This window comes from Bombina bombina, chromosome 2 (assembly GCF_027579735.1).
Source record: "Bombina bombina isolate aBomBom1 chromosome 2, aBomBom1.pri, whole genome shotgun sequence".
Taxonomy (NCBI): Eukaryota; Metazoa; Chordata; class Amphibia; order Anura; family Bombinatoridae; genus Bombina; species Bombina bombina.
The window spans coordinates 1,358,220,236-1,358,242,286 of NC_069500.1; the positions used below are offsets into that span (position 1 = coordinate 1,358,220,236).

The window sequence follows — 22,051 nt, forward strand, 5'->3', positions numbered from 1 at the left end:
ATATATTCCATAAGTAATGGATGATCCGTGGACTGGATACACTTAACAAGAGAAAAATGAAATCTTACCAGAATAATAAATGAAGCCGTGGACTCTCCTCCCCTTTAGATGGAAATATAATTTATTATTATTAGTATTAATCCTAACTTACAAAGCACTCAACAGTCTAACTCCCAACTACATTTCCTCTCTCATCTCCAAATATTCCCCATCCCGGCCTCTTCGATCAACCTCTGACCTACATCTCTCTACTCCTGGTATTTCTACATCCCACTCCCGTCTCCAAGACTTCTCATGTGCTGCTTCTGTCCTCTGGAACTATGTACCCTGCTCCATAAGACTGTCTCCAACCTTGAATAGCTTCAGACGCTCCTTGAAAACATACCTATTCAGAGAGGTTTACCATCTCTCCTCCTAACCAAAATAATTATTGAACTGCCTGACACTGCTGCAACTACAAACCCTCAACCTGTAGACTGTGAGCTCTCTGGAGCAGGGCCCTCTTGCTCCTGTACTAGATTTGTTTAGTTTGTTGTTTTGTTTTTTTATCACAAATCCTTGTAATTGTATACCCCTATCTTTGTACCCAGAGCTACGCAATTTTGTGACACTATACAAATAGATAATAATAATAACTCAAGAACTTTTAAATGGGACATATAATAAAGCGAAAACAAAAAGAACACATTTAGAGGTAGGATTTAGATTTTTTCTCATCTGTCAATACTTTATATATACAACCTCATTAGTAACAGAATATAAAATAGACAGACCCTTATTTGAGTATAAAAAGTAAATTGGACAAATAAATGTCTAGATGGTTATTTTACTGATAGAAAAGTTACTCACTTAGAGTTTACATCAAAATTATATATGTTTTTCTCTTGTAATATTAATTTTTATATAGCAGCAGGCAGAACAGGTCATAAAGAAAATGTGGGTAGTAGGAAAAAAATACCAGTTTCTACAGTCTTTCACTAGAAACAAAAAATCAACCAAGAGAGAACAAATGTTGATCAAACAAAAATAATAATTAAAATAACTTAAGAAAACAGCTCTACAAAACACAATGCAAATTTCATACTGCCACATCCCTTCCTCTGTTAGGTCTCTTTCACAGTATGATTAATATATTTCTAAAATGGAATATATCCAGACAGTGGGAGTCATTTTCCTACTAAACCCATATCTCTGATCATTTTCAAGAACATTATACATGTTATTCTCCTCTGAAAGTTGAATAAGGATAGGTTGCAATTTTGTCCATTCCACACCTCCCAATGATTTTAAAATCCCAGAATAGATTCATCCCAGAGAATTTCTTCTTCTGTTCTTTGGTCCCCCTCCTTTTTGACCTTCTTGTGTTTTTTGCTGTCTTTAACAGTCTGTTCCTCTTTCTTTTTCTTGTCTCTTCTGTGTTTAGATTTGTCAGATGGCTCTGTCTCTTTCTTTGCTTTTTCACTTTCTAATTTATCAGCCTCAATTTTTCTTTTTTTCCTCTCTACACTCTCATCCTCCCTTTTGAATTTCTCAACACCTCTGTGTCGACTCTCTTTGCGGTGCTTCCTTTTATGTTTTCTGTCTTTTCTGTGGGAGTCACTACTTTCATCTGAGGATGACCCTTTGTGGTCATCACTGGAATCCAGACTCGATGGAGTATGGGCTCTATGATGAACTTTTTGCATATTAATAAACTGACCCTTGTCTGGATTGTGAGATCTGTAAACTTTTTCCCATTGTGATGGCCAAGCTGGTACCCTGTTAACTGCCGGATGTTTGGTATTGTATGCTGGATAATTTGTGGAATGGGGATCAAAATTTTTGTAAGGAGCACCTTGTTTTGTATGTTCTCGTGGAGATCTGCTATTAAACTCCTCTTCCTCCTCATATTCACAGCTATCAGTCTGATCTTTTTCTTGCCTAAACTGGGTTTTTGGCTCTAGGCCTCTTGCCTTTTGAACTTTAATGTAGTCAGCCAATTCATCTTGAAAAGAATCATAATTCTTCTTAGAAGTTTTCATTAAATTGGCCACCATATTTTCTCTGCAAGGATAAAAAAGGAAATAAAATACATCATCCCAAGTTCAAAGAGACAATAAAAGAATAGGCAAGGCATTCCTAACTAATGTTTTCTTGTGTATTTAATAAGGCTTCTTACCAAAGTGGTCATGTATGCCTCAATTTTGGTAATCTCTGACACAATGCTAGCAACAACCAGTTCTTTAAACAGGGAATGTGTATTAATGTACTAATTGTAAAATCTATTCCTATAAGCAGATTTGCTAATTTATGTGTATTAAAAATGGTTTCTATTCAAAACTCCTGTGCATTTCAATTTTGTCTATTATGTTTCTAACTTGGATTTACTAAGCAATAGTAAAATATACAATGTAGCTATTTGATTTACCTCAGAACACGTATTCTCAAAATATCTAACAATTTCCCTAGATTTCCTTTTAAAAACACTCTAATACAGAATAGCAGAGTAAATTATTCATATAGAAATATAGAAGACTGAGTTTACAAAAATTAAAGAAAACTCCCCATAATAAACATTTACTTACTTAGTCAGATGCTTATTCCCTTGCATGTGAGACTGGTACATTTCAATTGATGTAAGGGAAACACTGCAGATTGGACACACATATTTTCCATCACATCCTGTTAAACGATAGAAGATTATGCTGTTAAATACTCAATGTGGATGGCTTTAACCTCCTATTTGAGCTAACATCCATACTTTGCTAGTTCCTTTGGTAGCAAAATCAACATCCATTTTTATATGACCAACAATGACTTGTAGATTATGCCTTTAGTGTCTATAGGCTTTTTCATAATTGATCAGGAGTAAAATAAGCTCTTATTAATGGGATAGTGATGCTACAAACATAACATACTGTAATATGGTACAAAGTTATATGTATTCTCATACTACACCATTACCTTCTATATAACCTAAATTCCATTTTCTTTCTTCAGCTTACCATTTGCCTCCATGGGAACACCAGTCTCCTCCAACTCTTCCATCATTTTCCTCCGAGCCTCATTCCTCGCATGTTTTTTTCCATTATAGTGCTGTTGTGCCACCAATGGATTATTGAATGAAGCACAGCAGAGTTTACAATACTTGTCAGGGTCACTTAGATCTGCTTCATTGTCCGGGAAAGAGGGCTGCTCTGAGTTCAGATCCTCCTGACTTAAAACAAAGGTCTGGGAATGGCTGGTCATTGTCACAGGTGGGACAGCTGTAAAAACAACTAAAAGTCAACAGGTGGAAATCTAGTACAGGAGGAGCATATGCAAATAGGATGAACATGTGCATAAAGAACTCACTGACTGGCACGCAATTTTGCAATGTGAAGTACTGATTATATATTAAATGTAAATGTATATTGAAATTATATTAGATTCAAATTTATAATGACATTTAAATTAAAAATACCATTAAAAAACAGAATAAACCTGGTGTTTCCGCATGTTTTTGGTGGGATTTTTATCTTTTAGCCCCTGACTAGTAAACAATTGTGTTATTTTGAAATGAGACCTTTACATGGAAGTACAATATTATATACCCACAGTCTTTATTATGATTCTATGAGAATGTGAGATAAACAGCAGTCACCCTGCTATGTGTAGGATAATTGCACTAAACAAGAGGTTTATATGACATATTATACATCACTATTTAGGGCTCATCTTATTATTATTTTATTATTATCGGTTATTTGTAGAGCGCCAACAGATTCTGCATCTTAAATATACAGTACAGTTCTGGAGACTATATTAAAATGGTACATGCTCTAAAAATGAAACCTTACGAGGAAAGATTTTACGGCCTACAAAAGAGGAAAATAGAGGATATGATAACAACCTTCAAGCATATGGAAGTATTTAATAAAGGTGAGGCTAAAGTACTGTTAAAGAGATGAGCTACACCAGAACAAGTGAATATGAATATGTATACGAATATCCTAACAAATAAAGGGGCTTAAATGTGCAAAGAGACAATGATCTAATGTGCATTGCATATAATAAGTTCTTACCCCCTGCAAAGTTAGAAAAGTCAGCTGCAAAGCAGCAACAAACTACTGAGACCTAGCTGAAAACATCTGGTGAGACAATGACAAGAGGTCCAGCTAGCTCCTAGTGTATTGCTTCTCTGGAGCCAACTATAGGTTTAACCCTTTTGTGGGAGTTAAAACCATTATATGCAAGCAGCAGTGAAGTAAGAGAATGCACAAACACATTATGTCCCTTTAAAGTGATGGTAAACTCTCCCCTTTTTAAAATCAGATCCGGAGTGAAATTTTAGATGGAGTTTAATTTATCAGTTGTAATAAATATGCGCTATAATTTACTTTTTAATATAGATATAAAATTAAAATACCCTGCGCTCCGCCACCCACTTCAAAAGTCAAATTCTCTGTGAGCTAAAGGTTTGAATTGTTCTGCAGTAAGCGCTGTCCCCATATGGCACTTTTGTTGTAGCTAGAGCACTGATTGGACAACAAACCGTTAGCTAACCGAAAAATTGACTTTTGAAGTGGGCGGCGGAATGTGGGGTATATGAATTTTATATCTATATTAAAAAGTAAGATATAGCGCATCTTCGTTACAACTAATGAATTAAACTCCATCTAAAAACATAATTTATGCTTACCAGATAAATTCCTTTCCTTCCGGATAGGGAGAGTCGACGGCTTCATTCCTTACTGTTGGGAAACACAACACCTGGCCACCAGGAGGAGGCAAAGACACCCCAGCCAAAGGCTTAAATATCCCTACCACTTCTTCATTACCCCAATCATTCTGCAGAGGGAACAATGAAAAGTAGGAAAAATAGGGTATAAATGGTGTTAGAAGAATAAGATAAATAATAGGGGGCCGCCCTTAGACAAGAAAAAACGTGCAGGGCCGTGGACTCTCCCTATCCGGAAGCAAAGAAATTTATCTGGTAAGCATAAATTATGTTTTCCTTCCTAAGATAGGGAGAGAGTCCACGGCTTCATTCCTTACTGTTGGGAAAACTATACCCAAGCTCCAGAGGACACCACGTCTGGAAGCTCAGCCAGCCTCTTGTGCAATAAAACCGGCAGGGAACTAGCAGAAAGGCCTCCTCCAGTCCAACCTGGAGAAAAGATAAGATCCTGGCAACCTTAACTCTGTGCCAGGAAAAACCACGCTCTTCACACCAGAATAAGTAGGTCTTCCACCCTTTGTGGTAAATACGCAGAGTAACTGGTTTACGAGCATAAATAAGAGTATTAATGACACTCTCAGAGAAACTTCTCTTTGCTAAGACTAAGTGTTTAACCTCCACGCAGTCAGCCTCATAGAATCTAGATCTTGATGAACAAATGTACCTTTTAACAGCAGGTCTCTGCAACAAGATAATTTCCACGGAGGAGATGAGGACATCCCCACTAGATCCGCGAACCACGTCCTTCGTGCCCACGATGGAGCAATCAGGATTACTGATACCCGCTCCTGATTAATGCGGCCCACTACTCGAGGAAGAAGTGGTAATGGAGGAAAAATATATATGAGGAATGTGAATCGCTGACAGCGAACAGCTGTGGGCCTCCGCCCACTCCAGAATCTGAGATACTTCCTTCATCGCCAAGGAACTTCTTTTTCCCCCCTGATGGTTGATGAAAGCCACTGAGGATATATTGTCTGATTGAAATCTGATAAACTGGGACGAACCCAGAAGTGGCCAAGCCTTTAAGGCATTGAAGATTGCCCGTTGTTCCAAAATTGATCGGGAGGGAGGACTCCTCCTGAGTCCACAACCCCTGTGCCTTTCTGACACCCCAAACAGCTCCCCATCCGGATAGGCTTGTGTCCGTAGTCACAATCTACCAGGATGGTCTTAGGAAGCACGTTAGAGATAAATGGAAGATATTATTAATAGTGTCTCTGTAACTCCACTATACAACCAAACTTGAACCAAAAAACCTAGAGAAATTGGTTATAGATAGATTAAGGAGACAATAAAGAAAGCGTGGTTGCGCCTGTGACTATTAACCTTTAGATGGGAAAAATAGAAAAGTCTAAAAGTGGATTCTACAATTCTAAAACTTAATATATAGTAGTATGAAATAAATGTATTTTTACAACTTCATAAATAACTATGCAGAGATATGATTAAATCAATATAATATTTATTCAATAAAATGTCCCTCAATTATATAAAATGTAAATTCATGCATAAAAAATGAATCATATAAAGACTGGCCAGTCTAACAAAAACTAAATAATATAAATCTATCTAATTATCTTAAAAAATTCCAAATAAATTATTATCTCTAAATATATCTTATTTTTTAAAAAAAGAGTCAGTATATTGCATCAGTAACCAACAGGGAACCATTCGAGCAATATCCAACACTGATTCAAAAATAAATATATTTATAAATTCATAAATACTGGATTAATAATATTCTCAAATTGATAACAGTAAAAAATTAATACACTTTCGAAATATATAAATAAACAATCCTTGAAAGGGCAGGCTATCTTGTGTGATTACTACTTTTCACAGATATGGGTGTCTGGAGCTTTTTGTGCAGTTAAATTAGTGATGAATGAATGGATCCATATGACTTTGAAATAAGGGAAGGCAAAGAGTTTTTCCAATCATTAAATTTCTTCAATGTGTTAAGTCTCACAAATATTCTTCAGCAGATACCGGTAAATGCTACTTTAAAGTCTTTTTTATCAGAATAGAGTTAATGTAATTTCTTGTTCTAACGGAGTCTTACTTGTTGTGTTTTGTTTTATGGGAAAAAACAAATAATCCTGGATTCACATCGGCTCCAATGTGTCCTCTGTGTCTTTGTCTGTACAAGCGTATTTTTCACGCCTGGCAGAAATGAGTTCAAGCTGCAATCAGGTTGGTCTTTTACAATATTCGGTCACCTGTCACAACAGTGACTCTAATATCAGGACAGATGGTTTCCCCAGGCTCCGTTGTCAAAATAAATTGGAAAAGCAGAGTTCTAAACGCTACGCGTTTCAGCTGCTACTGCAGCCTTTTTCAAGCGATATGAAGTACCTTCTCTCTTTGCTTTAATTTATTCAAAGTCAAAAATTCTGATTGGATCGTTCACTAATTATTTAATTGTTTGCCCCGTAGTGTTTTTTCTTTACTACCAGTCACTCTGTATTTGCCACTATCTGAAAGATCCTTCACTATGTATCAAAAAAGATTCTTTACAGTATATAAAGAAAATGCATATTTTTAACAATAAAACTTTCTAAACAGTTGATCATTATCAGTTGCTGAATAATAACACATTTAAGTTTGTTTTTACTAGTTCGTTTTTACTAGGGGAACAGACATAAATTTTATCCTGCCTATGAAACAAACCATTCTATGAAATTTCTAATGTATATATTCATAATCCTTAATTTTAAAACTATGCAAATGTCTAAAAAATGAAGAAAAAAGCCGGAATAAGGTAAAAACATAATTTATGCTTACCTGATAAATTTATTTCTCTTGTAGTGTATCCAGTCCACGGATCATCCATTACTTATGGGATATATTCTCCTTCCCAACAGGAAGCTGCAAGAGTCCACCCACAGCAAAGCTGCTATATAGCTCCTCCCCTAACTGCCATTACCAGTCATTCGACCGAAAACATGCAGAGAAAGGAAAACCATAGGGTGCAGTGGTGACTGTAGTTTAATGGAAAAATTACCTGCCTTAAAGTGACAGGGCGGGCCGTGGACTGGATACACTACAAGAGAAATAAATTTATCAGGTAAGCATAAATTATGTTTTCTCTTGTTAAGTGTATCCAGTCCACGGATCATCCATTACTTATGGGATACCAATACCAAAGCTAAAGTACACGGATGATGGGAGGGACAAGGCAGGTACTTAAACGGAAGTTACCACTGCCTGTAAAAAACCCTTTCTCCCAAAAATAGCCTCCGAAGAAGCAAGGTATCAAATTTGTTAAATTTGAAAAAGTATGAAACGCAGACCAAGACTCCGTCTTGTAATCTGTTCAACAGAAGCCACATTTAAAAAAGGCCCAAGTGAAAACCACAGCTCTAGTAGAATGAGCTGTAATCCCTTCAGGAGGCTGCTGTCCAGCAGTCTCATAAGCTAAATGAATTATGCTTTTTAACCAAAAGGACAGAGAGGTTGCTGAAGTCCTTTGACCTCTCCTCTGTCCAGAATAGACAACAAACAAGGTGAATGTTTGATGAAAATCTGTAGTAGCTTGTAAGTAAAACTTTAAAACACGAACCACGTCCAAATTGTGTAATAGACGTTCCTTCTTTGAAGAAGGATTAGGATACAAGAATGGAACAACAATCTCTTGAGTGATATTCTTGTTAGATACCACCTTAGGTAAAAACCCAGGTTGGTACACAGGACTACCTTATCCGTACGGAGAACCAGATAAGGAGAATCACATTGCAACGCAGATAACTCAGAGACTCTATGAGCCGAGGAAATAGCTACCAAAAAGGAACTTTCCAAGATAGAAGTTTGATATCTATGGAATGAAAAGGTTCAAATGGAACTCCTTGAAGAACCTTAAGAACCAGCTTTAAGCTCCATGGCGGAGCAACATTTTTAACCACACGCTTGGTTCTAACCAAAGCCTGACCAAATGCCTGAACGTCTAGAATACCTGCCAGACGCTTGTGCAAAAGAATAGACAGAGTAGAAATCTGTCCTTTTAAAGAACTAGCTGACAACCCTTTTCTCAAAATCATCTTGGAAAAAAGATAATATCCTGGGAATCCAGACTTTACTCCATGAGTAACCCTTGGATTCATAACAATAAGATATTTACACCATATCTTATGTTAAATTTTCCTAGAGACAGGCTTTTATGCCTGTATTAAGGTATCAATTACTGACTCGGAGAAGCCATGCTTTGATAACATCAAGCGTTCTGTCTCCAGGCAGTCCATCTCAGATTAGTTATATTTAGATGGTTGAAAAGACCCTGAGGTAGAGGGTCCTGTCTCAGAAGCAGAGACCGTGGTGGAAAGGATGACATGTCCACCAGATCTGCATACCAGGTCCTGCGTGGCCACGCAGGCGCTGTCAAAAGCACCAAAGCACTCTCCTGCTTGATCTTGTGCAAACCCCTCCGGAGGGAATTCCCACTCCCCCGGATGAAAAGTCTGACGACTTAGAAAATCTGCCTCCCAGTTCTCAACACCTGGGATAGGGATAGCTTTTAGACAAGAGTGAGTCTCTGTCCAGTGAATTATTTTAAGACTTCTAACATTGCTAGGGAACTTCTGTTCCCCCTTGATGGTTGATGTAAGCCACAGTCGTGATATTGTCCGACTGAAATATGATGTACCTCAGAGTTGCTAACTGAGGCCAAGTCTGAAAAGCATGGAATATCGCTCCCAGTTCCAGAATATTCATTAGAAGGAGGGTCTCCTCCTGAGTCCACTATCCCTGAGCCTTCAGGGAGTTCCAGACTGTATCCCAACCTAAAAGGCTGGCATCTGTTGTAACAATTGTCCCATCTGACCTGCGGAAGGTCATACCCTTGGACAGATGTACCCGAGATAGTCACCAGAGAAGAGAATCTCTGGTTTCTTGGTCCGGATTTAACAGGAGAACAAATCTGTGTAATCCCCGTTCCTCTGGCTGAGCATGCATAGTTGCAGTGGTCTGAAATGTAGGCGTGCAAACGGTACTATGTCCCTTGCCGCTACCATTAAGCCGATTGCATTCATGTACTGAGCCACCAAAGGGCGCGGATGGAATGAAGAACACGGCAGAAATTTAGAAACTTTGACAACCTGGACTCCGTCAGGTAAATTTTAATTTCTACAAAATCTATCAGAATCCCTAGGAGGGAAACCCTTGATATTGGGGATAGAGAACTCTTTCCTTGTTCACTTTCCACCCATGCGATTTCAGAAATGCCAGTACTACGTCCGTATGAGACTTGGCAACTTGGATGTTTGACGCCTGTATCAGGATGTCGTCTAAATAAGGGGCCACTTCTATGCCCCGCGGCCTAAGGACCGCCAAAGTGACCCCAGAACCTCCATAAAGATTCTAGGGGCTGTAGTTAACCCAAAGGAAAGAGCTACAAACTGGTAATGCCTGTCTAGAAAGGCAAACCTGAAAAACCGATGGTGATCTTTATGCATCGTAATGTGAGGATAAGCATCCTTCAAATCCATTGTAGTCCTCTATTGACTCTCCTGGATCATAGTTAAGATGGTACGAATAGTTTCCATCTTAAATGATAGAATTCTAAAGAATTTGTTTAAGATCTTTTAGATCCAAAATAGGTCTGAAGGTTTCCTTTCCTTGGGAACCACAAACCGATTTGAGGAAAACTGTGTCCCTGTTCCTCTATTGGAACTGAATGGGTCACGTACACAATGCAAGAATGTCTCTTTCTTTATCTGGTTTGCAGATAAATGTGAAAGGCAAAAACTCCCCTTTTTTGGGGGGGAAAGCTTTGAAATCCAGAAGATATCTCTGGGGTATAATTTCCAATGCCCAGGGATCCTGGGCATCTCTTGCCCACGCCTGGGCGAAGAATGAAGTCTGCCCCCTATAGGATCCGTTACCAGATAGGGGTCCGTTCCTCATGCTGTTTTAGAGGCAGCAGCAGGCTCCTTGACCTGCTTATCTTTGTTCCAGTTCCGGTTGTCTCCAGACCGCCTTGGACTGAGCAAAAGTTCCCTCTTATTTTGCCTTAGAGGAAGTTGATGCCACACCTGCCTTGAATTTTCGAAAGGCACGAAAATTAGGCCTTTTTTGTCCCTTGATTTGGACCTGTCCTGAGGAAGGGCATGATCTTTTCCTCCAGTGATATAAGTAATAATCTCCTTCAAACTAGGCCTGAATAGGGTCTGCTCCTTGAAGGGAAGTTAAGTAGCTTATTTATTAAAGTCACGACAGCTGACCATGATATAAGCCATAGCGCTCTGCGCGCCAGTATAGTAAAAAACAGAATTCTTAGCCGTTAGTCTAGTCAAAGGAACAAAGGCATCAGAAAACAAAGGAATTGGCTAGCTTAAGTGCTCTAAGCTTGTCAAATATATTCATCCAATGGAGCCTGTAAAGCCTCATCAAGAGACTCAAACCAGAACGCTGCAGCAGCAGTGACAGGAGCAATGCGTGCAAGGGGCTGCAGGATAAAACCTTGTTGAATAAACATTTTTTATCCATTGGATCTAAAAAAGCACAACAGTCCTCGCCAGGTAGTGGTACGCTTAGCTAGAGTAGAAACTCTTCTCTCCACCTTAGGAACTGTCTGCCATAAGTCCCGTGTGGTGGCAACTATTAGAAAACATTCTTCTAAAAAATAGGAGGGGAAGAGAACGGCACACCTGGTCTATCCCATTCCTTATGAAAAATTTTAGTAAACCTCTTTAGGTATTGGAAAAACATAAGTACACACCGGCACTGCATATTATTTATCCAGTCTACACAATTTCTCTGGCACTGCGATTGTACACATTCATTCAGAGCAGCTAAAGCCTCCCTGAGCAACAAGTGGAGGTTCTCAAGCATAAATTTTAAAATGTAGAAATATCAGAATCAGGTTAAATCATCTTCCCTGAGTCACAAATATCACCCACAGACTAAGCATATTGTGAGGTAGTATCAGACATGGTTCTTAAAGCGTCTGAATGCTCTGTATCTACCCCCAGAGCTGTTTTGCTTTCCTTTAATTTCAGGTAGTCTGACTAATACTGCTGCCAGTGTATTATACACAACCTTTGCCATGTCTTGTAAAATAAACGCTATGGGCGCCATTGATATACTTGGCGCCATTTGAGCGTGAGTCCCTGGAGCGGGAGTCAAAGGGTCTGACACGTGGGGAGAGTTAGTCGGCATAACTTCCCCCTCGACAGAATCCTCTGGTAAAATAAACGCTATGGGTGCCCTTGATGTACTTGGCGCCATTTGAGCGTGAGTCCCTAAAGCGGGAGTCAAAGGGTCTGACACGTGGGGAGAGTTAGTCGGCATAACTTCCCCCTCGACAGAATCCTCTGGTGATAATGTTTTTAAATACAAAAAATGATCTTTATTGTTTAACATGAAATCAGTACATCTGGTACACATTCTAAAATGGGGTTCCACCATGGCTTTAAACATAATAAACACAGAGCCTCCTCTATGTTAGACATGTTAGAACTAATAAAGAGACTAGTAAGCTTGGAAAACACTTTAAATCAAGTTAACAAGCAAATATAACAAACGTTACTGTGCCTTTAAGAGAAACAAATTTTGTCAAAATTTGAAAAACAGTGAAAAAAGGCAGTAAATCAAACGAAATTTTTACAGTACATGTAATAAGTTAACAGAGCATTGCACCCACTTGCAAATGGATGATTAACCCCTTAATGCAAAAAACAGATAAAAAAAAAAAAAAAAAACGACATTTTTTTAAACAGACACAACAAAACTGCCACAGCTGAGCTGTGGATTACCTTCCCTATAACTGTTTCTATGCAAAATTTAAGCCAGCCATGTGGAAAAATTAGGCCCCAATAAGTTTTATCACCAAACATATGTTAAAAAACGATTAAACATGCCAGCAAATGTTTTAAAACACATTCTTATAAGAGTATGTATGTCTATTAATAAGCCTGATCCAGTCGCTATCACTGCATTTAAGGCTTTACTTACATTACTTCGGTATCAGCAGTATTTTCTTAGTCAATTCCATTCCTTAGAAAAATATATTACTGCACATACCTTAGCATATATCTCTATCAATCAGCCTGGTACCAGTCGCTTTCACTGCATTTAAAGGCTGTACTTACATTACTTCGGTATCAGCAGTATTTTCTTAGTCAATTCCATTCCTTAGAAAAATATTTTACTGCACATACCTTATTTGCAGGAAAACCTGCACGCCATTCCCCCTCTGAAGTACCTTACTCCTCAGAATGTGTGAGAACAGCAACTGGATCTTAGTTACGTCTGCTAAGATCATAGAAAAAACGCAGGCAGATTCTTCTTCCAAATACTGCCTGAGATAAACAGCACACTCCGGTGCCATTTAAAAATAACAAACTTTTGATTGAAGAAATAAACTAAGTATAAAAAACCACAGACTCTCACGACCTCCTATTTATGTTGAGACTTGCAAGAGAATGACTGGTAATGGCAGTTAGGGGAGGAGCTATATAGCAGCTTTGCTGTGGGTGGACTCTTGCAGCTTCCTATTGGGAAGGAGAATATATCCCATAAGTAATGGATGATCCGTGGACTGGATACACTTAACAAGAGAAAAGAAATATATAAAACTTATAAACAAATCATATAGCAGGTTACAGGGAGGGTTTGAACTCGTGGCCTATATGGATGATGGAAGAACGTCTTAACCACTAGGCTAAAGTTAAGGCTAATTTGGAATTAAAGTAGTTATTCCCTTTAAGCTCTATTTTGTATTCATGGTGTAATTCTATTTGTCCTACTGGATAAAAATCTTAGTTTAACTTCCAGGTTGGGTTTGAACCCATAGCTCTTCGGTTCAAGGGAAACTGTCCTAACCACTAGACTATAGTGGTGATTACTATAGTTAAGGTTGATTTTATAAATAAACTTCTCATTACAGTTATTTATCTCGTTTTTCTACTTTTGGTCACTCTGTATTTGCCAATGTTTAAAAACAGAATTTATGTTTACCTGATAAATTTCTTTCTCCAACGGTGTGTCCGGTCCACGGCGTCATCCTTACTTGTGGGATATTCTCTTCCCCAACAGGAAATGGCAAAGAGCCCAGCAAAGCTGGTCACATGATCCCTCCTAGGCTCCGCCTACCCCAGTCATTCGACCGACGTTAAGGAGGAATATTTGCATAGGAGAAACCATATGGTACCGTGGTGACTGTAGTTAAAGAAAATAAAATATCAGACCTGATTAAAAAAACCAGGGCGGGCCGTGGACCGGACACACCGTTGGAGAAAGAAATTTATCAGGTAAACATAAATTCTGTTTTCTCCAACATAGGTGTGTCCGGTCCACGGCGTCATCCTTACTTGTGGGAACCAATACCAAAGCTTTAGGACACGGATGAAGGGAGGGAGCAAATCAGGTCACCTAAATGGAAGGCACCACGGCTTGTAAAACCTTTCTCCCAAAAATAGCCTCAGAAGAAGCAAAAGTATCAAACTTGTAAAATTTGGTAAAAGTGTGCAGTGAAGACCAAGTCGCTGCCCTACATATCTGATCAACAGAAGCCTCGTTCTTGAAGGCCCATGTGGAAGCCACAGCCCTAGTGGAATGAGCTGTGATTCTTTCGGGAGGCTGCCGTCCGGCAGTCTCGTAAGCCAATCTGATGATGCTTTTAATCCAAAAAGAGAGAGAGGTAGAAGTTGCTTTTTGACCTCTCCTTTTACCTGAATAAACAACAAACAAGGAAGATGTTTGTCTAAAATCCTTTGTAGCATCTAAATAGAATTTTAGAGCGCGAACAACATCCAAATTGTGCAACAAACGTTCCTTCTTTGAAACTGGTTTTGGACACAGAGAAGGTACGATAATCTCCTGGTTAATGTTTTTGTTAGAAACAACTTTTGGAAGAAAACCAGGTTTAGTACGTAAAACCACCTTATCTGCATGGAACACCAGATAAGGAGGAGAACACTGCAGAGCAGATAATTCTGAGACTCTTCTAGCCGAAGAAATCGCAACTAAAAACAAAACTTTCCAAGATAATAACTTAATATCAACGGAATGTAAGGGTTCAAATGGAACCCCCTGAAGCACTGAAAGAACTAAATTGAGACTCCAAGGAGGAGTCAAAGGTTTGTAAACAGGCTTGATTCTAACCAGAGCCTGAACAAAGGCTTGAACATCTGGCACAGCTGCCAGCTTTTTGTGAAGTAATACCGACAAGGCAGAAATCTGTCCCTTCAGGGAACTTGCAGATAATCCTTTTTCCAATCCTTCTTGAAGGAAGGATAGAATCCTAGGAATCTTAACCTTGTCCCAAGGGAATCCTTTAGATTCACACCAACAGATATATTTTTTCCAAATTTTGTGGTAAATCTTTCTAGTCACAGGCTTTCTGGCCTGAACAAGAGTATCGATAACAGAATCTGAGAATCCTCGCTTCGATAAAATCAAGCGTTCAATCTCCAAGCAGTCAGCTGGAGTGAAACCAGATTCGGATGTTCGAACGGACCCTGAACAAGAAGGTCTCGTCTCAAAGGTAGCTTCCAAGGTGGAGCCGATGACATATTCACCAGATCTGCATACCAAGTCCTGCGTGGCCACGCAGGAGCTATCAAGATCACCGACGCCCTCTCCTGCTTGATCCTGGCTATCAGCCTGGGGATGAGAGGAAATGGCGGGAACACATAAGCTAGTTTGAAGGTCCAAGGTGCTACTAGTGCATCCACTAGAGCCGCCTTGGGATCCCTGGATCTGGCCCCATAGCAAGGAACTTTGAAGTTCTGACGAGAGGCCATCAGATCCATGTCTGGAATGCCCCACAGGTGAGTGACTTGGGCAAAGATTTCCGGATGGAGTTCCCACTCCCCCGGATGCAATGTCTGCCGACTCAGAAAATCCGCTTCCCAATTTTCCACTCCTGGGATGTGGATAGCAGACAGGTGGCAGGAGTGAGACTCCGCCCAAAGAATAATTTTGGTTACTTCTTCCATCGCTAGGGAACTCCTTGTTCCCCCCTGATGGTTGATGTACGCAACAGTCGTCATGTTGTCTGATTGAAACCGTATGAACCTGGTCCTCGCAAGCTGGGGCCAGGCCTGGAGAGCATTGAATATCGCTCTCAGTTCCAGAATATTTATCGGTAGAAGAGATTCTTCCCGAGACCAAAGACCCTGAGCTTTCAGGGATCCCCAGACCGCGCCCCAGCCTATCAGACTGGCGTCGGTCGTGACAATGACCCACTCTGGTCTGTGGAACATCATCCCTTGAGACAGATTGTCCAGGGACAGCCACCAACGGAGTGAGTCTCTGGTCCTCTGATTTACTTGTATCTTCGGAGACAAGTCTGTATAGTCCCCATTCCACTGACTGAGCATGCACAGTTGTAATGGTCTTAGATGAATGCGCGCAAAAGGAACTATGTCCATCGCCGCCACCATCAACCCGATCACTTCCATGCACTGAGCTATGGAAGGAAGAGGAACGGAATGAAGTATCCGACAAGAGTCCAGAAGCTTTGTTTTTCTGGCCTCTGTTAGAAAGATCCTCATTTCTAAGGAGTCTATAATTGTTCCCAAGAAGGGAACCCTTGTTGACGGGGATAGAGAACTCTTTTCCACGTTCACTTTCCAGCCGTGAGATCTGAGAAAGGCCAGGACAATGTCCGTGTGAGCCTTTGCTTGAGGAAGGGACGACGCTTGAATCAGAATGTCGTCCAGGTAAGGTACTACTGCAATGCCCCTTGGTCTTAGCACCGCTAGAAGGGACCCTAGTACCTTTGTGAAAATCCTTGGAGCAGTGGCTAATCCGAAAGGAAGCGCCACGAACTGGTAATGTTTGTCCAGGAATGCAAACCTTAGGAACCGATGATGTTCCTTGTGGATAGGAATATGTAGATACGCATCCTTTAAATCCACCGTGGTCATGAATTGACCTTCCTGGATGGAAGGAAGGATAGTTCGAATGGTTTCCATCTTGAACGATGGGACCTTGAGAAATTTGTTTAAGATCTTGAGATCTAGGATTGGTCTGAACGTTCCCTCTTTTTTGGGAACTATGAACAGATTGGAGTAGAACCCCATCCCCTGTTCTCTTAATGGAACAGGATGAATCACTCCCATTTTTAACAGGTCTTCTACACAATGTAAGAACGCCTGTCTTTTTATGTGGTCTGAAGACAACTGCGACCTGTGGAACCTCCCCCTTGGGGGAAGTCCCTTGAATTCCAGAAGATAACCCTGGGAGACTATTTCTAGCGCCCAAGGATCCAGAACATCTCTTGCCCAAGCCTGAGCGAAGAGAGAGAGTCTGCCCCCCACCAGATCCGGTCCCGGATCGGGGGCCAATATTTCATGCTGTCTTGGTAGCAGTGGCAGGTTTCTTGGCCTGCTTTCCCTTGTTCCAGCCTTGCATTGGTCTCCAAGCTGGCTTGGCCTGAGAAGTATTACCCTCTTGCTTAGAGGACGTAGCACCTTGGGCTGGTCCGTTTTTACGAAAGGGACGAAAATTAGGTCTATTTTTTGCCTTGAAAGGCCGATCCTGAGGAAGGGCGTGGCCCTTACCCCCAGTGATATCAGAGATAATCTCTTTCAAGTCAGGACCAAACAACGTTTTCCCCTTGAAAGGAATGTTTAGTAGCTTGTTCTTGGAAGACGCATCAGCCGACCAAGATTTCAACCAAAGCGCTCTGCGCGCCACAATAGCAAACCCAGAGTTCTTAGCCGCTAACTTAGCCAATTGCAAAGAGGCGTCTAGAGTGAAAGAATTAGCCAATTTGAGAGCATTGATTCTGTCCATAATCTCCTCATAAGGAGGAGAGTCACTATCGAGCACCTTAAGCAGTTCATCAAACCAGAAATATGCGGCAGTAGTGACAGGGACAATGCATGAAATGGGTTGTAGAAGGTAACCCTGCTGAACAAACATCTTTTTAAGCAAACCTTCTAATTTTTTATCCATAGGATCTTTGAAAGCACAACTATCCTCTATGGGAATAGTGGTGCGTTTGTTTAAAGTAGAAACCGCTCCCTCGACCTTGGGGACTGACTGCCATAAGTCCTTTCTGGGGTCGACCATAGGAAACAATTTTTTAAATATGGGGGGAGGGACGAAAGGAATACCGGGCCTTTCCCATTCTTTATTAACAATGTCCGCCACCCGCTTGGGTATAGGAAAAGCTTCTGGGAGCCCCGGCACCTCTAGGAACTTGTCCATTTTACATAGTTTCTCTGGGATGACTAAATTTTCACAATCATCCAGAGTGGATAATACCTCCTTAAGCAAAATGCGGAGATGTTCCAATTTAAATTTAAATGTAATCACATCAGATTCAGCCTGCTGAGAAATGTTCCCTAAATCAGTAATTTCTCCCTCAGACAAAACCTCCCTGGCCCCCTCAGATTGGGTTAGGGGCCCTTCAGAGATATTAATATCAGCGTCGTCATGCTCTTCAGTAACTAAAACAGAGCAGCCACGCTTACGCTGACAAGGGTTCATTTTGGCTAAAATGTTTTTGACAGAATTATCCATTACAGCCGTTAATTGTTGCATAGTAAGGAGTATTGGCGCGCTAGATGTACTAGGGGCCTCCTGAGTGGGCAAGACTCGTGTAGACGAAGGAGGGAATGATGCAGTACCATGCTTACTCCCCTCACTTGAGGAATCATCTTGGGCATCATTGTCATTATCACATAAATCACATTTATTTAAATGAATAGGAATTCTGGCTTCCCCACATTCAGAACACAGTCTATCTGGTAGTTCAGACATGTTAAACAGGCATAAACTTGATCAGAAAGTACAAAAAAACGTTTTAGAATAAAACCGTTACTGTCACTTTAAATTTTAAACTGAACACACTTTATTACTGCAATTGCGAAAAAACATGAAGGAATTGTTCAAAATTCACCAAATTTTCACCACAGCGTCTTAAAGCTTTGAAAATATTGCACACCAATTTTGGAAGCTTTAACCCTTAAAATAACGGAACCGGAGCCGTTTTAAGCTTTAAACCCCTTTACAGTCCCTGGTATCTGCTTTGCTGAGACCCAACCAAACCCAAAGGGGAATACGATACCAAATGACGCCTTCAGAAGTCTTTTATAAGTATCAGAGCTCCTCTCACATGCGACTGCATGCCATGCCTCTCAAAAACAAGTGCGCAACACCGGCGCGAAAATGAGACTCTGCCTATGCTTTGGGAAAGCCCCTAAAGAATAAGGTGTCTAAAACAGTGCCTGCCGATATTATTATATCAAAATACCCAGATAAAATGATTCCTCAAGGCTAAATATGTGTTAATAATCAATCGATTTAGCCCAGAAAAAGTCTACAGTTTAAATAAGCCCTTGTGAAGCCCTTATTTACAATCGTAATAAACATGGCTTACCGGATCCCATAGGGAAAATGACAGCTTCCAGCATTACATCGTCTTGTTAGAATGTGTCATACCTCAAGCAGTAAGAGACTGCACACTGTTCCCCCAACTGAAGTTAATTGCTCTCAACAGTCCTGTGTGGAACAGCCATGGATTTTAGTTACGGTTGCTAAAATCATTTTCCTCATACAAACAGAATTCTTCATCTCTTTTCTGTTTCTGAGTAAATAGTACGTACCAGCACTATTTGAAAATAACAAACTCTTGATTGAATAATGAAAAACTACAGTTAAACACTAAAAAACTCTAAGCCATCTCCGTGGAGATGTTGCCTGTACAACGGCAAAGAGAATGACTGGGGTAGGCGGAGCCTAGGAGGGATCATGTGACCAGCTTTGCTGGGCTCTTTGCCATTTCCTGTTGGGGAAGAGAATATCCCACAAGTAAGGATGACGCCGTGGACCGGACACACCTATGTTGGAGAAAAAGCTTTCATTATATATCAGAATTAATTTACAATATCTAAGGAAACTGCACACTATTAGAAATTTCAACTTTTTAAAGAGTTGGTCATAGTATAATATATTATTTTGTCCTATTTGGACAAAAAACATAATTTATGCTTACCTGATAAATTCCTTTCTTCTGTAGTGTGATCAGTCCACGGGTCATCATTACTTCTGGGATATTACTCCTCCCCAACAGGAAGTGCAAGAGGATTCACCCAGCAGAGCTGCATATAGCTCCTCCCCTCTACGTCACTCCCAGTCATTCGACCAAGGACCAACGAGAAAGGAGAAGCCAAGGGTGTAGTGGTGACTGGAGTATAGTTTAAAAAATATTTACCTGCCTTAAAAAAAAAAACAGGGCGGGCCGTGGACTGATCACACTACAGAAGAAAGGAATTTATCAGGTAAGCATAAATTATGTTTTCTTCTGTTAAGTGTGATCAGTCCACGGGTCATCATTACTTCTGGGATACCAATACCAAAGCAAAAGTACACGGATGACGGGAGGGATAGGCAGGCTCTTTATACAGAAGGAACCACTGCCTGAAGAACCTTTCTCCCAAAAATAGCCTCCGAGGAAGCAAAAGTGTCAAATTTGTAAAATTTGGAAAAAGTATGAAGCGAAGACCAAGTTGCAGCCTTGCAAATCTGTTCAACAGAGGCCTCATTCTTGAAGGCCCAAGTGGAAGCCACAGCTCTAGTAGAATGAGCTGTAATTCTTTCAGGAGGCTGCTGTCCAGCAGTCTCATAAGCTAAACGTATTATGCTACGAAGCCAAAAGGAAAGAGAGGTAGCAGAAGCCTTTTGACCTCTCCTCTGACCAGAGTAAACGACAAACAGAGAAGACGTTTGTCGAAATTCCTTAGTTGCCTGTAAGTAAAATTTTAGGGCACGAACTACGTCCAGATTGTGCAGTAGACGTTCCTTCTTCGAAGAAGGATTTGGACACAAAGAAGGAACAACAATCTCCTGATTGATATTCCTGTTAGTGACTACCTTAGGTAAGAACCCAGGTTTAGTACGCAGAACTACCTTATCCGAATGAAAAATCAAATAAGGAGAATCACAATGTAAGGCTGATAACTCAGAGACTCTTCGAGCCGAGGAAATAGCCATTAAAAATAGAACTTTCCAAGATAACAACTTTATATCAATGGAATGAAGGGGTTCAAACGGAACGCCCTGTAAAACGTTAAGAACAAGGTTTAAGCTCCATGGCGGAGCAACAGTTTTAAAGGGACAGTCAACACTTACTTTAACATGTTTTTATATTGAAAATAACAAAACGGAGGTCCGCCTACACTATACCCCTCCTGCCTTGCCGCCTTGCTTCTGTCCTAATCAGCGGCGCTAACTACTCTAATACCCGGTAAATATGGATGCCGGACTCCCCCCACCATTACGTAGCTGCCTTCTTCTTCAACTGATAAGCAAATCAGAATCCAGTCCTCGGACTGAAATTGCACGCGCTTGCAATTTCTGTCCGATGCCTGGATTCTGATTTGCTTATCAGTTGAAGAAGAAGGCAGCTACGTAATGGTGGGGGGAGTCCGGCATCCATATTTACTGGGTATTAGAGTAGTTAGCGCCGCTGATTAGGACAGAAGCAAGGCGGCAAGGCAGGAGGGGTATAGTGTAGGCGGACCTCCGTTTTGTTATTTTCAATATAAAAACATGTTAAAGTAAGTGTTGACTGTCCCTTTAAACACAGGCTTAATCCTGGCCAAAGCCTGACAAAAAGCCTGAACGTCTGGAACTTCTGACAGACGTTTGTGTAACAGAATGGACAGAGCCGAGATCTGTCCCTTTAATGAACTAGCAGATAAACCCTTTTCTAAACCTTCTTGTAGAAAAGACAATATCCTAGGAATCCTAACCTTACTCCAAGAGTAACCTTTGGATTCACACCAATATAGGTATTTACGCCATATCTTATGGTAAATCCTTCTGGTAACAGGCTTCCTAGCCTGTATTAAGGTATCAATAACTGACTCAGAAAACCCACGTCTTGATAAAATCAAGCGTTCAATTTCCAAGCAGTCAGCTTCAGAGAAGTTAGATTTTGATGTTTGAAAGGACCCTGTATCAGGAGATCCTGTTTCAGAGGTAGAGACCAAGGTGGACAGGATGACATGTCCACCAGGTCTGCATACCAAGTCCTGCGTGGCCATGCAGGTGCTATTAGAATCACTGATGCTCTCTCCTGTTTGATTCTGGCAATCAATCGAGGAAGCATCGGGAAGGGTGGAAACACGTAAGCCATCCTGAAGTCCCAAGGTGCTGTCAGGGCATCTATCAGGACTGCTCCTGGATCCCTGGATCTGGACCCGTAACGAGGAAGCTTGGCGTTCTGTCGAGACGCCATGAGATCTATCTCTGGTTTGCACCAACGTCGAAGTATTTGGGCAAAGACCTCCGGATGAAGCTCCCACTCACCCGGATGAAAAGTCTGACGACTTAAGAAATCCGCCTCCCAGTTCTCCACTCCCGGAATGTGGATTGCTGACAGGTGGCAAGAGTGAG

The 22,051-nt window shown here is 40.7% G+C and overlaps 1 protein-coding gene across 1 annotated transcript in view; it reads right to left on the reverse strand.

The window, feature by feature from the left end:
* Positions 1 to 687: 687 nt before the first annotated feature.
* Positions 688 to 22,051, reverse strand: part of KRCC1 (lysine rich coiled-coil 1) — an 80,167-nt gene continuing 58,803 nt past the window's right edge. Inside the window, exons 4-6 of the mRNA XM_053700319.1 lie at positions 2,985 to 3,245; positions 2,565 to 2,661; positions 688 to 2,043 (exon numbers count right to left, since the gene is read on the reverse strand). Of these exons, the coding sequence (XP_053556294.1) occupies positions 1,287 to 2,043; positions 2,565 to 2,661; positions 2,985 to 3,245 (1,115 nt within the window). The 3' untranslated portion in view covers positions 688 to 1,286. The remainder of the gene's footprint in view (positions 2,044 to 2,564; positions 2,662 to 2,984; positions 3,246 to 22,051) is intronic.